The following is a 15,036-nucleotide window of genomic DNA, read 5'->3' as shown; positions in this document are numbered from 1 at the left end:
AGCATAAGTGGAATTAACAGTTTTAGATAACTCTCCAGTAAACACCAAAACCCTGCCCTAAAGCATACACGTGTCATCTATCCTTGCTAAAGCCTCGGTTAATTTGACAGCACTTTAATTTAAAAAATCAGTTCTGATGAATACTAGATATAGTCAAACTTATCAAATAACAATCAAAGAATCACAGAATGGTTGAGGTTGGAAGGGACCTCCGAAGATCATCTAGTCCAATTCCCCTGCTCAAGCAGGGTCACCTAGAGCACTTTGCACAGGATTGTATCTGGACAGCTTTTGAATATCCCCAGGGAAGGAGACTCCACCACCTCTCTGGTCCAGTGCTCAGTCACCCTCACAGGAAACTTTGTCCTCATGTTCAGATGGAAGTTCCTGTGGTTCAGTTTCTGCCCGTTGCTTCTTGTCCTATCGCTGGGCACCACGGAGAAGGGTCTGGTCCCATCCTCTTGACACCCCCCCCTTCAGATACTTATACACGTTGATCAGATCCCCTCTCAGTCTTCTCTTCTCCAGGCTGAACAGGCCCAGCTCTCTTAGCCTTTCCTCATAGGAGAGATGCTCCAGTCCCTTAATCATTTTAGTAGCCGTTCGTTGGACTCGCTCCAGGAGCTCCATGTCTCTCTTGCGCTGGGGAGCTCAGAACTGGACACAGTACTCCAGGTGTGGCCTCACCAAGGCTGAGTAGAGGGGCAGGATCACCTCCCTCGACCTGCTGGCAACACTCTGCCTAATGCACCCCAGGATACCATTGGCCTTCTTGGCCATAAATAAGCTATAAAGCTTATAAAATAATCAGCTACTTATCTTGTTTACTTTGGATGGAGAGAATTATCATAAGAAGACATGGTTATTTTAATTTGTGAATTATAACAAATTCAGAATGATGAACAATATTTTATTCTACCTAAAATCAACAGCTACATCCAAATGAAAAATAGCAATGCTATTCCTCCTCTTTGGAATTTTCTTATAGAATTGTATGTTCTCCTTAAAAAGAAGTAAACCTGGCCTACCAAGTATGAAAGCAAAGAATAAAGGAATATTCTTCTCCAGCAATATACAGCAACAAACCCAACACAAAAGAACAGAAATGGTAATGAAGCTGAAAATGATCTGAACACTCACTGTGTTGGTTGTTCAGTTTGATTTTAGAAACCATCTCTCAAAAAGGAGTGAAGACAATGCTGTATTATATTTGATTTCTCCAAGAACTGATGACTACTCCCCTGAAATTGATAGATCTGCAAGGAGAAATACAGCCATTCTTGAAGATCAGCTGCCATCTACTGAATGATAAGAAAACTGTTTAGAACATTTCTCTCTTTTGACAGTTTAAACTAGATTCTTGGCTGAATATCTTTTTGTCAGTTCATCACTATTAATTTGGGGGTCCGTAAATGTTTCAGGGGCGACTATTAGAAGATATTAATTCTAAAGCAGAGCATTCAGTAATCTGCTTTCCAGAAAAATATAAAAATAAGGTCTTGATCCTACAGGTTGCTCCACACAGGCAATCCTGCTCACTTCCAGGAAGTTCTAATAATGACTTTCGGGCTCTACCTCATTATACTAAAACCAATGGAAATATCAGTGTCTCAAAGTAAAATATTCAGTACCATGACCATATATTCTAGTTAAAAATGACAGCGTTGAAGTTAAAACTCACTGCCTGAGACACGCACATCAAGCAACAATATCATCGTTTTTATGCTGCACATCAAATACGTTATTGGTATACATTTTTTTAAACATAGTAACATTAACTAACAGATTACTAAAATAAAACTAGAAATACTAACAGCGTGCATTAGCAGAGTCAAATTAAATATTTCTTGTGGAAAACTAGCATGTTTCATAAATTGGAACTTAATGGGAACACCTTGTGTTGTCGTGAAACAGGAAGAATTCAGAGATTATTACTGGTAGCTACCTGCTGAGTAGGCTAGTGGTTTTGTACTGCTTTTCTCCTCAGCCATCATCAATAATTTCACAATCAATGTAAGCTGACACAAGGTGGAGCTGTGACCAAAAGAGGTCACAGCCTTACCTCCTCTTCCAGCTCGCTATTTCAAGCCATTCTTTGCACTGCCGTAAGTATTCGCATGGCTGTGCAATGCATGAGATCAAGATTTGGTACAGCCAGTAACTAATTCACCAAAACAAATTAGTTCTATACCAAACAAGCTCATCTTCTTTGCGATATTCAGGCTTTTCTTAATAAAAGGCAGGACAGGGATTAGACATTGAGACCTATAAAGGGTGGAATCCCCTCTGACAGTTTATGCAAATCATGGAACTATGATTACAGAAGGCAGGAAGGATTAGAGACTGTTGCTCAGCTACTTTCTAGTTGTATTTGTACAATTCTGTCCAGAAGTAGACCAGCTTGCCCCTGTTAATAGCTGAAAAAATAATAAAGTTGGACCATCCCCCTGCTGAAACACTCACCTGCAAACAAGCATTAGGGTCATAGAAGTTCAATAGAACTTACCTTCAGATGTGAACATTTTAGAAACATATTTTCTTATAAAACAGTGGGCCATAATAGCTAATGTTATTAATAGATAATATCAGATTTCCATTACAGGTATGTATGTAAAGAAAAAAGAAAAAAGAAAAAAGACAAATGTAGAACCTCAAGTTTGCAAATTCCCAGTAGTCTTAACTTAATGATCTTTTTAATTGTAATTCAAAGTTGTTTAAAGTTCAGGGAGGCAGAGGTAACTCAGACAGAATTCTTAAAAGAAAATGATGCAAAACTAGAAAAAATTTCTCTCTGTTCCATTCCACTACTCCCTTACTTCTTGCTCTCAGACTCTTCTGTTGCACAGCTGGCCTGAACTTTGCCAGTCCTCATTCCCTCACAAAATTCTGTCTGAATGTCTATACCAAGCCTTTGCTCCACTAGCCACCTAAGACATTTCTAAGTACTACATCCAAGCCTTTCAGATGCCACCTACCTTTTTTTTTCTTTTTTACGTAGGCATACATATAGTATCACAAAAATTATTTTCCTTCGCTTATTTTTCTGGAGTCTGAGAACTTTTTCAGGTGCTACAATTATACATAGTGACAGTAAACCACATTCTGTAGGACATTTGTTGCTTAATTCAAATCTAAAACTTCAAAGAGATTTTGGAAAAAAGGTGGGCTACCCATACAGACGTCATTCTAAGATCAGAACCTAAATATAAACAAACTGTTACAACACAATATCAAATCAAACGGCAAGATCAACGGAAATACAACTTGAAAACATCAGAATCTATTTGCTAGATAATTCAGCCACAACAACAACAGTCTTCTGTGAAGAGGAGAAGATGAGATATGTTCTGATTACTTGATTTGTACATGTAATTTTCAACAATAGCCCAAAATTGTTTCCCACTTTTCCTATATGTAAAAATATGGGTATTTTCCACTGTTATACCCTTCCATAAGATATACTGAAAGAAAAGGTACTATGAATTAGATATTATTGTTTTATCAGGTTGGGGGGATATTTTCTTATCACTTAAACATTTTGTGTTTCTCGGTACTGAGGAGACAAATTTTAAATGGAAAAAAATGGATTCATGCAAAGCATCCCATCCATCATTAAAAAAAATCAGTAAGAGGACCTAAACTTGCTCTCACTAAAGCCAATGGCAGGTAATGTTAACAACTCTAATTGTTATTTGGAATTCTTTGTCACTCAAGACTAGGTTTTGCAGATGTTTCTCTCTTGTCAGAAAACAGATTTTCCAGATGTTACAAGAAAGCACAACTATATACGAATATAGACCACAGAGCCCAGTTTCAGATAGGCCCTTTTCTTTATTTTTTTTCCTAAGCACAACCTTTTAACACCAAGCAGAGAATCTACCTCTTACACTTTAGAATTCTCTGAAACAGTCTGCCATTTTAAATAGAATACGTTGTTTTCTTTAACTGAGTACGCACTCAAGAGCACTTATGCTTAAGTATGAGAATCTTTGAGGGAAAAGAAAAAAAACAAGAGAATATGTTTAAAAGACATATGCTTGAAAATACATTCTCCCTCTTGGAATGAAAGGTCCTTACAGTCTTCTGCCTTTACATTCAGCGCTCTGTCCCATCCTAAATACCGAATATGTATGTATATTCCACATGAATGTTTGCATACAACGCGCAGCAGTAAAATATGCTGTGAAAAATCATTAAGTTGACATCCAGGAAAAAAGGAACTGAAAATAAACACTGAAAGGAGAGAACTTGTTCGGGAACTGAAAAGAAACAGAACATAGGCCCTTTTGCATGTATTAAGACAAAAAAAGAAGGCTTACTGTTTTTCACACTGCTCACTTCTGATGTCCTAAACGAGCTCTTTTCACATTGCATATTCCGTTTGTACGGCTTACTAAAATACTTTGGCTACAGCCCTCGGTCCAGTAAGGAAAGTGATAAAGCGGGATATCATGAAAAAAATTTCCTATGCTTCCCCTCCAGAGGTCTTCATAATACATACTGGACTGCTTTTACTTAGGCTGTAAACCATGACCGCCACATTCTGTCTGTGTTTGTAATTGATTCTGACTGGTGTCTTATATTTGAGATCCCAATTTCGGGAAGTATCTGGTCTCATATGAAGTTTGTATGTATGAAGTACATGTGTAAGTGCAATCACAGTGAAGCTCCTTACAAGAATAAAATTATGCACACATTAAAATTTCGAAGATCATGACTTTATCTTGTATTCTACAATGCTGAGAGATTGCCTGAAAGGTAATTATAGAAGTACTGCATAATTTACTGCATAATTTAAGAAGGCTGTAGGCCAAAGAGTTATAAATTAACTTTTCCTAAACACTGATTAAGGATTTGTCGGAGCAGCACACTAATACAGATTTATCCATTGCTGAATAAATTTCTGTGTCCTGATTACTTGTATGAGCAGCTCCTCAAGATAACTGTGTGGCTCCCCAACTCCTTTTCTTAACGGGCAGCTACAGCTGCCCCAACCCCAACCGCTCATGAGCAAGGTGCTAGCGAGTCAAGGGACACACTGACAGGAGACACGGGAAGGAGGATGCTCAACTCTGGGGAGCACGTTTAAGAAGCACTACCTCGATGAGGGGGCCGAGCTGAGAAGAGACGAACGGAAGCAAGCACGCGAGCCTGGTGAAGACCGGCTCTGTGGAGAACAAGCGGGTGACAACGAGAGGAAGATCACTCCATTTCGTGGAGTGGGAGGAAGGTATAAAAAGCGGGCAGGTGGCCTTAAAGCTAGGCCGCCTGTCACTATGATGGATTCACCTCACGGCCGCAGCCGTTGGACACCTCTACGGAGGTGAAAGGCGTCAGCAGCCGCTGAGGCGACGGCGCGCGGCCCCCCCCGCCAGTGCGCGCGCCGGCGCCGGCGCCGGCTGGGCGGGGCGACCTGGGTCAGTGCGCGTGCTCTAGCGCAGCGCATGGGCAGCGCATGCGCAGGAGGCGCAGCGAGAGTGCTGGCGCGCGGCTGGCGGCCGTCCGCGCGTCGGGGCCGTTGCGGAGGAGGGAGGGAGGGAGCGGACGCTCTCTCGGCCCGGCCGGGCCGTTACGCGCGCGGAGCCGCGGCGGGCCCGGCTCTTGGCGGAGGGCGAGGCGGGGGGGGTGAGTAGTGAGCCGGACGGGGCCCTCTTAGGAGGGTTGCGTGCCCGTCCCCGCAGAGCGCGCCGCGGACGCCTGCTATGGAGGTCGCGCCCTTAAAGCTGCTCCCGCTGGATACGGGCGATGAGGGCACCCAGAGGTGCAGGGTAGGGCCTGCCGCCCTCTCCTTCCTGGGAGCCAGGATCGGGGCCCCGCTGCGGGTCACCCTGCCCACCGGTTGCTGCTTATGCACGGCTTGGCCCAGGCACGATTTGGCAGACGGTTACCTGCAGGTCGACCTGACGTGCAAAACGGCAGGCGTAACTGCAAAGGAGCTAAAAAATCTCACGCTGGACATCAGCCAGCTGAAGCTTTTGGCATATCATCACTTAAAAAAAGTGACTGTGAAAGTAGTCCTTAAGAACTCTGCGCTGAAAAAGTCTACCTCCAGAGGGGTGTTGCAGGAGATAATCAAAGAACTGCTAAGAAGTATTTATGTTTCGCTTCATTACACTGTTACAGTTGCTCCAGCTCTTGAAAATCCCGTGGTGTATATTGAAATACTTTCTGTAGACCCTTTGACAGATGAAGCTGGACTAGTAACCCCCCAAACAAGCATAAAAATTAAAGAGGTTGTTCCTTTAGAATGGTACAGGCATTTATCAGAAGACACTGCGACAATTTCAGTTGCAGGACTAGATGGTGTGGGAAGGTCTCTGAAAGAAATGGTTGACTTACCTTTCCGTTTTCCAAAAACTTTTAAGAAGCTGGGACTTTCTGTCCCTAATGGAGTGCTATTAGTAGGCCCTCCAGGTGTAGGGAAAACCCTTCTGGTAAAGGCAGTAGCAAAAGAAGTGGGTGCCTATCTGTTTTGCATCGGTGGCCCAGCCCTGTATGGTTCAAGACCAGGAGAAAGTGAAGAGAACTTGCGAAAAGTTTTTGAAAAGGGCAGAGAAATGTCCTGTGAAGGACCAACCATTCTCTTTATTGATGAAATTGACTCTTTATGCCCAAAGAGAGGAAGTTCAAACAATGCTCCTGAAGATCGTATTGTTGCTCAATTGCTAACATTATTGGATGGCACAGGTAGCAAGGATAAGATGGTTGTTATGGCAGCAACAAACAGGCCTGATGCCTTAGATCCTGCACTGAGAAGACCTGGCAGATTTGACAGAGAGGTGAGCAGACCTGTTTTTTTCACACCCTCCTTTGCACGGGGAGGGTGGTACAATCAAAATAATTATACTTTTGGAGGAAAAGGGCTACTTAAATGTTATTAATGCGTTCACAGTTAAAAGTATCATTTTAGAGGGTTTGTTAATTGTTGAAATGTATTCTATGGTGGCATTTTTCCAAGTTTTTTTTTCATGTATGAACATTTACCGAATTGTTTTTCTTTTGGATTCAAAGATCTGCTTCCTTATTCCAGTTATTGAAATACTTTATTTTGTGTGTTCATATCTTTGAGTTTATGGACTAAGAATTGTAGCAAGACAAGCACAAATTCACAGGATCATCCTTAAAGGTACTATTATTTCTGACTTCTGTTTTACCTAGTGCATTTTATTAAATGCATGTAATCATCATCTAATTCAGCTCTTATGATGCAAGGCAAGTATTATTTCAGTGCTAAGTCTTATTTTTAAGTTACCTTAAAACATGTCTTTACAGACTGGGGGCTGATGGTGTTATATTAACAGCTGTTTATACAAACACTGTCCACTTGGAAAATAAGTGTAAATGAAAGGTGTTTTAAATATTTGTCATTTGTATAGAGTTTTTTATGTCAGAGTGCTGGAGAACTGCTAATTAGTTTCTTGTAAAATTATTTAATCACAGTATAAGGAAGTATAAATCTTCAGTAAGCAGTATAGAGAGAAAGTTGCTTGCCTAGGTCTATAAAATGAGGAATATAGCAAAATGCCTACTTACTTTTTTTTTTATTATATTTGGTTTAGGTTATTATTGGGACACCAACACTTACACAGAGAGGATCCATCCTGCAGTTGCTTACATCTAGCATGCCAATTTCTGCAGATGTTGATTTGGTTAAACTGGCAGAAATGACAACTGGGTATGTTGGAGCTGACCTTACAGCGCTCTGCAGAGAAGCTGCTATGCAGGCAGTGTTACAGAGCTCTCAGGTAAGGCTGCAAATTAATCAAGAAGGATGTCATTATTAATATGTACCACCTTTTTCCCATTAATGCTCTGCTTTTACTTGAAATGCTCAGCAACTTGAAGAACTCAGAAATTAAAATACTGAAAATAAGCAAGTTATAAATGTAAATATACAGTTTTGCTAGTGACTTTCAGCTCACGCCTGAGGGGACTGTTCTGTCCTTTCTGAGTAAAAAGCTTTACAAAAGGTTTTAGTCTCTCCTCCTTTTTAGGAGTGTGCAAAGGAGATATTTTTTATTTGTTTTTTGAGGAAAACTAAACTGGAGTAGTCCACCAAAGCTCTCTTTTGAAAATATCAGCAATTTAGAATTCTGCTTCTGAACAATAACTGTGCAAATTACAGTTTAGAGTGTTATATATGTATACATGTGTACATATACATGTACATATTTATATATAAATAAAATAAATGTTTATAACTGCTAGTGATTATAACTTGTCTTTTGGATTGCATGGCTAGATATAACATGAAGTTACAGACACAAGGCATATAGTTATAACTGCCTTATGTCCAGTGGGAATTGCTGCTTCTTAATATTCTTTCCATCTTTATTGAGACTTTTACAAGAATTGTGAGGATTGTTTGCTGTGCTGCTTTGTCTGTGGAAGGTGACGTGGATGAGCAAAAATTTTAAAGCTGTATCTGCAAAATCTGTGGAGCCAGAGCATCTATAGGCGATGGCAGACTCCTCTGTCTTCACTCAGGGGTGGAAAGAAGGGAATGTTTTCTTTCTAGAACTTCTATCTCCTTCAGATACCATACAGATTAAAGGTAGCTAAAATAATTTGATCCTGGTATCCCAGAAAGAAGTAGACGGACAAACAGAAATAAGGAACAAGCGGATGGCCTATTTGACTGGTAAATAGCAAGGTCCTTTGTAAATACATCTTAAGTTTTGTCAGTGAATCTGTAGTTTTAGATAACTGCATCTTTATGCTGTTTGAAATGAGGTACAGTTTTCTCTAAAACACTAATTTCTTTTAATTTTTTTCACATTTAAAAAAAACCCTTGCCTTAAAGAGAATATGCTCTACTTTGTGTTATATGTTTGTGTTCAAGTGTACAGTACATAAGCTTATTAGGGCAGAAGCTTGATTCTTTATCAGTTGTATTTGGCCTTTTGTGGAGTATTTTTCATACTAATGGAACATGATACGTTTATTGATTATATAAAGTATTGCTTATTTGGTGTATGTGGGTTTTCTTCAGGATTCAGCTGAAATGGTGATTAACATGGCAGGCTTCCACGCAGCTTTTAAAAACATTCAGCCATCCTCTTTCCGAGGTGCTATTGGTCTAACAGAGTGTAAACCTGTTACCTGGGAGCAAATTGGTGGTCTTGAAGATGTGAAACTAAAATTAAAACAGGTAATGTATAAAACGTATTTAAATTAAAAGCTAGTTTCTAATAACCATCTTCTCCGGAGTATTCTGTATGCTCTCTATTATGGACATGCCTTTCCTTGCAAATTATATGTTTACAGATTGTATATTCTAAACTATTTTAGAATACATAAAGTGAATGACAAGCACTGTAATAAGAAGCCTATCAGTGGTCTTTGTCTTGTCACTATAAGTTTCATTAAGCTGGGTTTCACCTGCAAACATAGTATCAAGGAAAAACTAGTGTGTTTTCCTGTAGCAGGAAAAAAAACACAGCAATATAAATTCCTGAGTTTGTAGCCTCAGATGGTATTATCTCTCAGGAATTGTCTTTTGTTCTGTTTCAGACTGAGAGGAAATGAGAGGTTACTCTGGCAATATTATGTCTGATACTACTTTATGTGTATAAGTGATACTACTTTATGTGTATAAGTGTGTGTGTGTATATGCACACGCACATATACATTTTATATAGATGTATGTGTATTTACATACACCCCCCCCCCAAAGGAGGACTAAATTAGTATGTCTGTGTTGATTTCAAATTAATGTTTGCATCAAGGGGAGAAAATACTGCGGTCAGCTGTTTTATTGATTGTATCCTAACTCTAGTTGCATTACTGAGAATGCTTCTTTTTTTATGTATTGACAGAGTGTTGAGTGGCCTATGAAGTTTCCTCAGGCTTTTGCTAGGATGGGCCTGTCTCATCCAAAGGGTATTCTTCTTTATGGGCCATCAGGGTGTGCCAAAACCACTCTGGTGAAAGCTGTGGCCACAAGTTGTCATTGTTCCTTTCTCTCTGTAAGTGGTGCTGACCTTTTCTCACCTTATATTGGGGATTCAGAGAAGATTTTGTCTCAGGTACAGCTTTTAAATTGTATAAAGTCTATAGTTTATTTCTGACTGATATAATAGTCAGGTCTAAAGTTTATTATGAAAAACACTATAGGTAAAACTCATCTGATCATTAAACAGAAATAGGTTATGGATTCATATTTATATAAACTGAGACTCTAGCTCTGAAGTGACAGCACTTTTAAACTTGAAGTCTTTCTACCCTTTTGTTTTCAGTCGGCATAAGAATTTAGTTAAGCAGAGTTTGCCTGTAGTAAATGTTAAGTCAGATTGGTTCTCATGATTCTTTATAAATACTATGAATCTATTTTTAAAGTAATTAGGCTAAAATACAGTGTATAAGGTGCTTTCACTTTACATAATAGAATATGCATTAACACTTTACTTTATGAATCCAAAAAAGGTTTTTCGCCAAGCAAGAGCAAATACTCCAGCAATAATATTCCTAGATGAGATAGACTCAATCTTGGGATCTCGGTCACATTGCAAAACTGGCCATGGTGTGTCAGAGCGGGTTCTTTCTGTTCTTCTCAATGAGTTGGATGGCATTGGACTGAAAGTCACAGAAAGAAGAGGAAACAAACTGCAGCTTGAGGGTGAATGTCTGGAGCGAAGTGATGAGGAGAGAAAGGTATGTTCCATTTTTTTATATATAAAGAACAGTAACTGTTGTCTGGCTGTTCTAAAAATTTTAGGTGTTGGCATTCACGCTTTTTAAGCTTAAAATCATCAAGCTTAAAGATTTAAGATGCTGTTCTAATCTGTCATTTCTAGTTTTTATAACATGCCGTATCTAGGCTGTTAACCATTTTTATGTATGCAGTTCCTTAATGAACCCCCCGGGGGGGGGGGGTGGTTGTTTGAACAAAACACCCGGATAGGCTAATGAGCCTTGCTATTAGTTGTTCATTTGTCACAAAAATCCTCTTGCTTGAGATAAATGGAATATTTTTGGACTAATTGTGCCATTTTACTATTAAGCAGGTTCCTTCCTGAACTTACTCTATAAGCATTTCCCCTACTGCAATTACAACACTCTCTTGTACATACTTAATATGAAACCAGCACAGTTATCATCAGTTACTTAGTTATACAAAAAGTTGCAGGTGGACTTTTCAGTGAATTGTTTACATTTACTACTTAGCTTTTGCATATTTAAATTTGTCTTCATAAAATGATACTTCAAAAAAAAAAAAGCAATTGTAGAACTGTAGGATACTAATCTTCTGTGTATAAAAGATCATTGTTAAGACTATGGCCAAAGAAAAGTCGGTATTTATTATTATCGTTAAGATGGCTATTAACTATATTTCTTCCTTCTGGTGTGGCCTGCACCAAGGCATTTTATTTCCTGAAGCAAAATAAAACATAAGTAATGAAAGCAAAATACCTACATTTGGAGATGCAATTTTCTTTCTCCCCATGGTTAACTAATGTCTTTAGATAAATATTTATCTCTTAGCCATATTGCACTAATTTGTTCATATAATCTCTTTACTTAGCTAGAGTTTCAGGAAACTTTGAACGACGACTTCATGGTAGTTGCTGCAACAAATAGACCAGATATGTTGGATGATGCCTTGTTGCGTCCTGGAAGGCTAGACAAGATGATCTATATTCCACCTCCAGACCTGAAGGTGACGTATTACAAATCTACACATGGCTTTAAATGAAGAGATACAAATTGCTGGCATACTTTAAGTGCAAAGGGTGCATAATCCTGTATTTAACAATTGATGCATGATTCACTGAAGATTAGTCACTGAATTTAACGTATATAAAGATTTTTAAGAAAAATAAGCCTAATTTAAATATCTATATTTAATATTTATTTATTTAATTTATTTATATTTATCACTTTAACTGATTTATGTAGTTAACTCTTTGTTATATGTAATAGTATAAAATCTGTTTAAATAACTGTATTTGCAAAGTCAAGCTACAGTTTAGGAGGTACCAGAGCAAGTTGTCTCTCCTTACTTCAAATTTTTCACGAGCCTTATTCCCAAAGGTGGTATGCTTGTACTGAGCTTTCAAAGAGAGTTGACCCTAATCAGACCAAATATGGAAAATCTCAATCTAAAATATTATGGTTTCATAAAGTAATGAGTTACTGTGAACAACAGACTTCTAACGTATTAGATAAACAGCAGAATAGGCATTATCTCAATAGCATTTTATTCACTCCTCCACCAAGAGAGTTCTGACTTTGGTATTCTCTTTCCTTTTTCCTTTGTTCTAATTTGAAGTTTTCTAATGCCTTAGAGTGGGAGTAATTATTGGTGTGTTTCTTCTTTCTTTCTTGTATAACATGCACCAACTCATAGGGAAGGCTTTCTATTTTGAAAATCTGCACACAAAAAATTCCACTAGATACTGATGTGTCATTACAAGACTTAGCACTCCAAACGGACCTCTTCTCTGGAGCTGATATTGAAAATCTTTGCAAGGAGGTAAGGAATATCCATGGCAATGTATGAAATAACTTCTGAAAGGTTTCCTTTACAGCTTATCTTGGATGTTAGCAGGTCATCTGTAGTACAGATTTTTTTCACAAGTGGTAGTGAAAACATAAAGTGAATGAATAAAAGAAAAGAACTGAACATGAGTTAATTCTTTAAATAAAAAAGCCAAATAAATATGAGGGCTTTCTTCCTTAACTTCTCCCACCAGTAAGTTACCAAACTGTACTGTCCTTTATTTTATATAACCCTTTCTAATCCAAGCTTAAATCTAGATAAACTGTATTCTGTGTACCGCAAGCAATTACAGCATTTTTAGTTGAAATTAGTATGTATTATTAAGGCTAGAGAGGAAAAAAAATTGAGGGAGAGAGCAGTCCATAAGTGTTTGCGATAAGTATTTGAGAGAGGAGACTAGGAAGAAAATCCACAAATGTGGATTGAGGATCCTTTGTATAATCCAGTCAAATAAGTGAATAAAAAAGGTATGCTAGTCTTATTAGATGTGTACATATTCATATATAACCATAAATCATGCAGTGCTGTTTTCAGATATTTTACCTAAAACTTGGTTTCATTTTCATTTCAAAATATTTTTCAATATTTTAAAATACTTGTAACTCTTTTAGTTGCACTAAAAAGTACTGTAAGCACTCAGTTGTTTGTTTCTTTTTTTCCTTAAAGGCTGCTCTGTTGGCATTACAAGAGAATGGACTTGAAGCAACTACTGTAAAACACGAGCACTTTGTAAAATCATTGAGGACTGTAAAACCATCCTTAAACATTAAAGACTTGGATTTTTATGAAAAGTTTTATAATCAAGAATTCACCTCTTGAATCAAAAGTGATGCAGCATACATATTTTTAAATATATTGCAAATTGAGCCAAAGCAAACAAGATTTTAACTTATTCTTCAGTACTGAAATCACAAGTGAAATTTTATTGTAAGTACTGTACTAAGAAGGCAGGAAAGGGATACTGCAAATGTCAGTCTTTGTATCTGATGAAACTGGCAATGGGGAGGCTTAGAACGCTGTGGAACAACAAAGTGGTTCTGTAGATTTCCTAGTTCTCAGTATACACCATGGAAGAATAAGAATATTTAATTTGAAAACATGTTGTGAAGTCTCCAAAGCACACTGAATATTTAAAAATTTGAAAAAAAAAGTTCAGAATGTGAAATATGAGGAAAAAGTCCTCTATTGTTTCTGGCTGCATGTAATAAAATATGTATTTTTTTTTAATATATGCATATCTGCAAGCTTTCTTGCTGGAAAGCAGATTCCAAAATACAGTTCTAATGAAACAGTTGTCAGTGCTTAATATTTTGCTGTAAGTTTGGGGGTTTGATGGGGGGGGAATAATTCTAGAGCAGCTGCTGTTTATTAGTGCAAACGTTTATTCAGTGCAAACAAGCAAATACTAAGCACATTTTGAATGAAACAATCCAGAGTACACCAGTAACTTATTCTTTGGGGTAGAAGAGGTTTTTTTTTTTTAATACAAGTTTTTGCAGCACTTTTTTCCCCCTCACGCAACTATTCTTTCTCCATGTATTCTTGTAGGCCGTCTTTTAAAAGGCAGAGGTACACATATAACTTCCATATATATATATTTATATATATATATGTCTTACTGAGATAAGAAGTTGTAACTGTTTTCTTTTTCCCTATGAAAATGCTTATGCAATAAATATTTCACTGTCAAAGATAACTCCAGGTTTTGTATTTCACCTGAGGTTACAAAGCCATCAACAAATACTTCTTTTGCTCAGCCAGGGACCCTGCAGCGAGGTTCGCTATGAGAGCGGATTATAGAAGGGAGGTTCCATGGCAGTTCGTGACAACACAGGACAAAAACAGTTATGAACTGTTCTAGCTTAGGAAACGTCTGTCCTACAACTTGGTAGCTCTGTTCACTACTTCCTAAAGGACTGTCCTGCTGCTTTACTGTTACTGGCAACAGGGGGGGCCAGTGCCATGTATTTCCATTGCCTCAGTGTGCCAAAAAAATAGGCGGAGGTAGTTTCCTAGCAGCTGTGCTGTTGAGCGTGTGGCGACCTTCAAGGTAACTCTCCTCTTTGCTCCAGTGTTGGAGATTATTGCTTTAGACTTACGAGCCCTGAAAGTTGTTAGGACAGCCAGATGGTGGCAGCTGACACGTTTCAAACTGAATCAGTGCCAGCTCTGTCCTTTCAGAGATACTTCTAACCTTCTGTACTTGCTCCCAGCGAGGACCAACAGAGCGAATCTGTGCCCTGCCACTTCCCTTTGCTGTGAGGGAGCACGGTGAAGCCAAGGGAGCATGCAGCAATGGCTACCTGTCCTTCCTCTTGCTTTCCAAGGGGCTGCGGGAAGGGGAGAAAGAGATTTACGGGAGCGGTTTGCTGGCAGCACATGCCTCCCTCCGCTCTGCCCCATCCTGGTAGGAGCATTTTCCAGGGAAGGGTAAAGGGAAGCGCTGGGAGCCGTGTTACCGCAGCAGGATAGTCGGAGCCTGGGCCCGGGTAAAACTAGACAGCGTTGCAGCAGAGGGCACAGAGTGAAATGGT

General features: G+C 38.8%; 1 protein-coding gene across 2 annotated transcripts; it reads left to right on the top strand.

Annotated features, from left to right (window-relative positions):
* Window positions 1-5,429: 5,429 nt before the first annotated feature.
* AFG2B (AFG2 AAA ATPase homolog B) lies at window positions 5,430-14,198 on the top strand. 2 transcript variants are annotated; one of them, XM_009681341.2, is made up of 8 exons: window positions 5,430-6,779; window positions 7,560-7,745; window positions 8,993-9,151; window positions 9,819-10,028; window positions 10,426-10,653; window positions 11,525-11,659; window positions 12,350-12,475; window positions 13,169-14,198. In XM_009681341.2, exons 1-8 carry the CDS (start codon window positions 5,703-5,705, stop codon window positions 13,319-13,321), a joined length of 2,274 nt encoding a protein of 757 aa, XP_009679636.1. In that variant the 5' UTR covers window positions 5,430-5,702; the 3' UTR covers window positions 13,322-14,198. The 2 variants fall into 2 exon arrangements, 1 of the variants encoding a protein (XP_009679636.1); XR_011143796.1 differs by having other exon boundaries at window positions 5,449-6,779; window positions 12,355-12,475; window positions 13,169-13,796.
* The last annotated feature ends 838 nt before the right edge of the window (window positions 14,199-15,036 follow it).

This window comes from Struthio camelus, chromosome 12 (genome assembly GCF_040807025.1).
Source record: "Struthio camelus isolate bStrCam1 chromosome 12, bStrCam1.hap1, whole genome shotgun sequence".
Taxonomy (NCBI): Eukaryota; Metazoa; Chordata; class Aves; order Struthioniformes; family Struthionidae; genus Struthio; species Struthio camelus.
This window is presented reverse-complemented; position numbering and strand designations above follow the sequence as displayed.

Bases quoted from the DNA above. Each gene is read 5' to 3' on its own strand.
- AFG2B (XM_009681341.2), top strand. From the start codon at position 5,703: ATGGAGGTCGCGCCCTTAAAGCTGCTCCCGCTGGATACGGGCGATGAG. The intron at 6,780-7,559 runs GTGAGCAGACCT...TATTTGGTTTAG, and splicing joins CTGGCAGATTTGACAGAGAG to GTTATTATTGGGACACCAAC. The intron at 11,660-12,349 runs GTGACGTATTAC...ACCAACTCATAG, and splicing joins TTCCACCTCCAGACCTGAAG to GGAAGGCTTTCTATTTTGAA.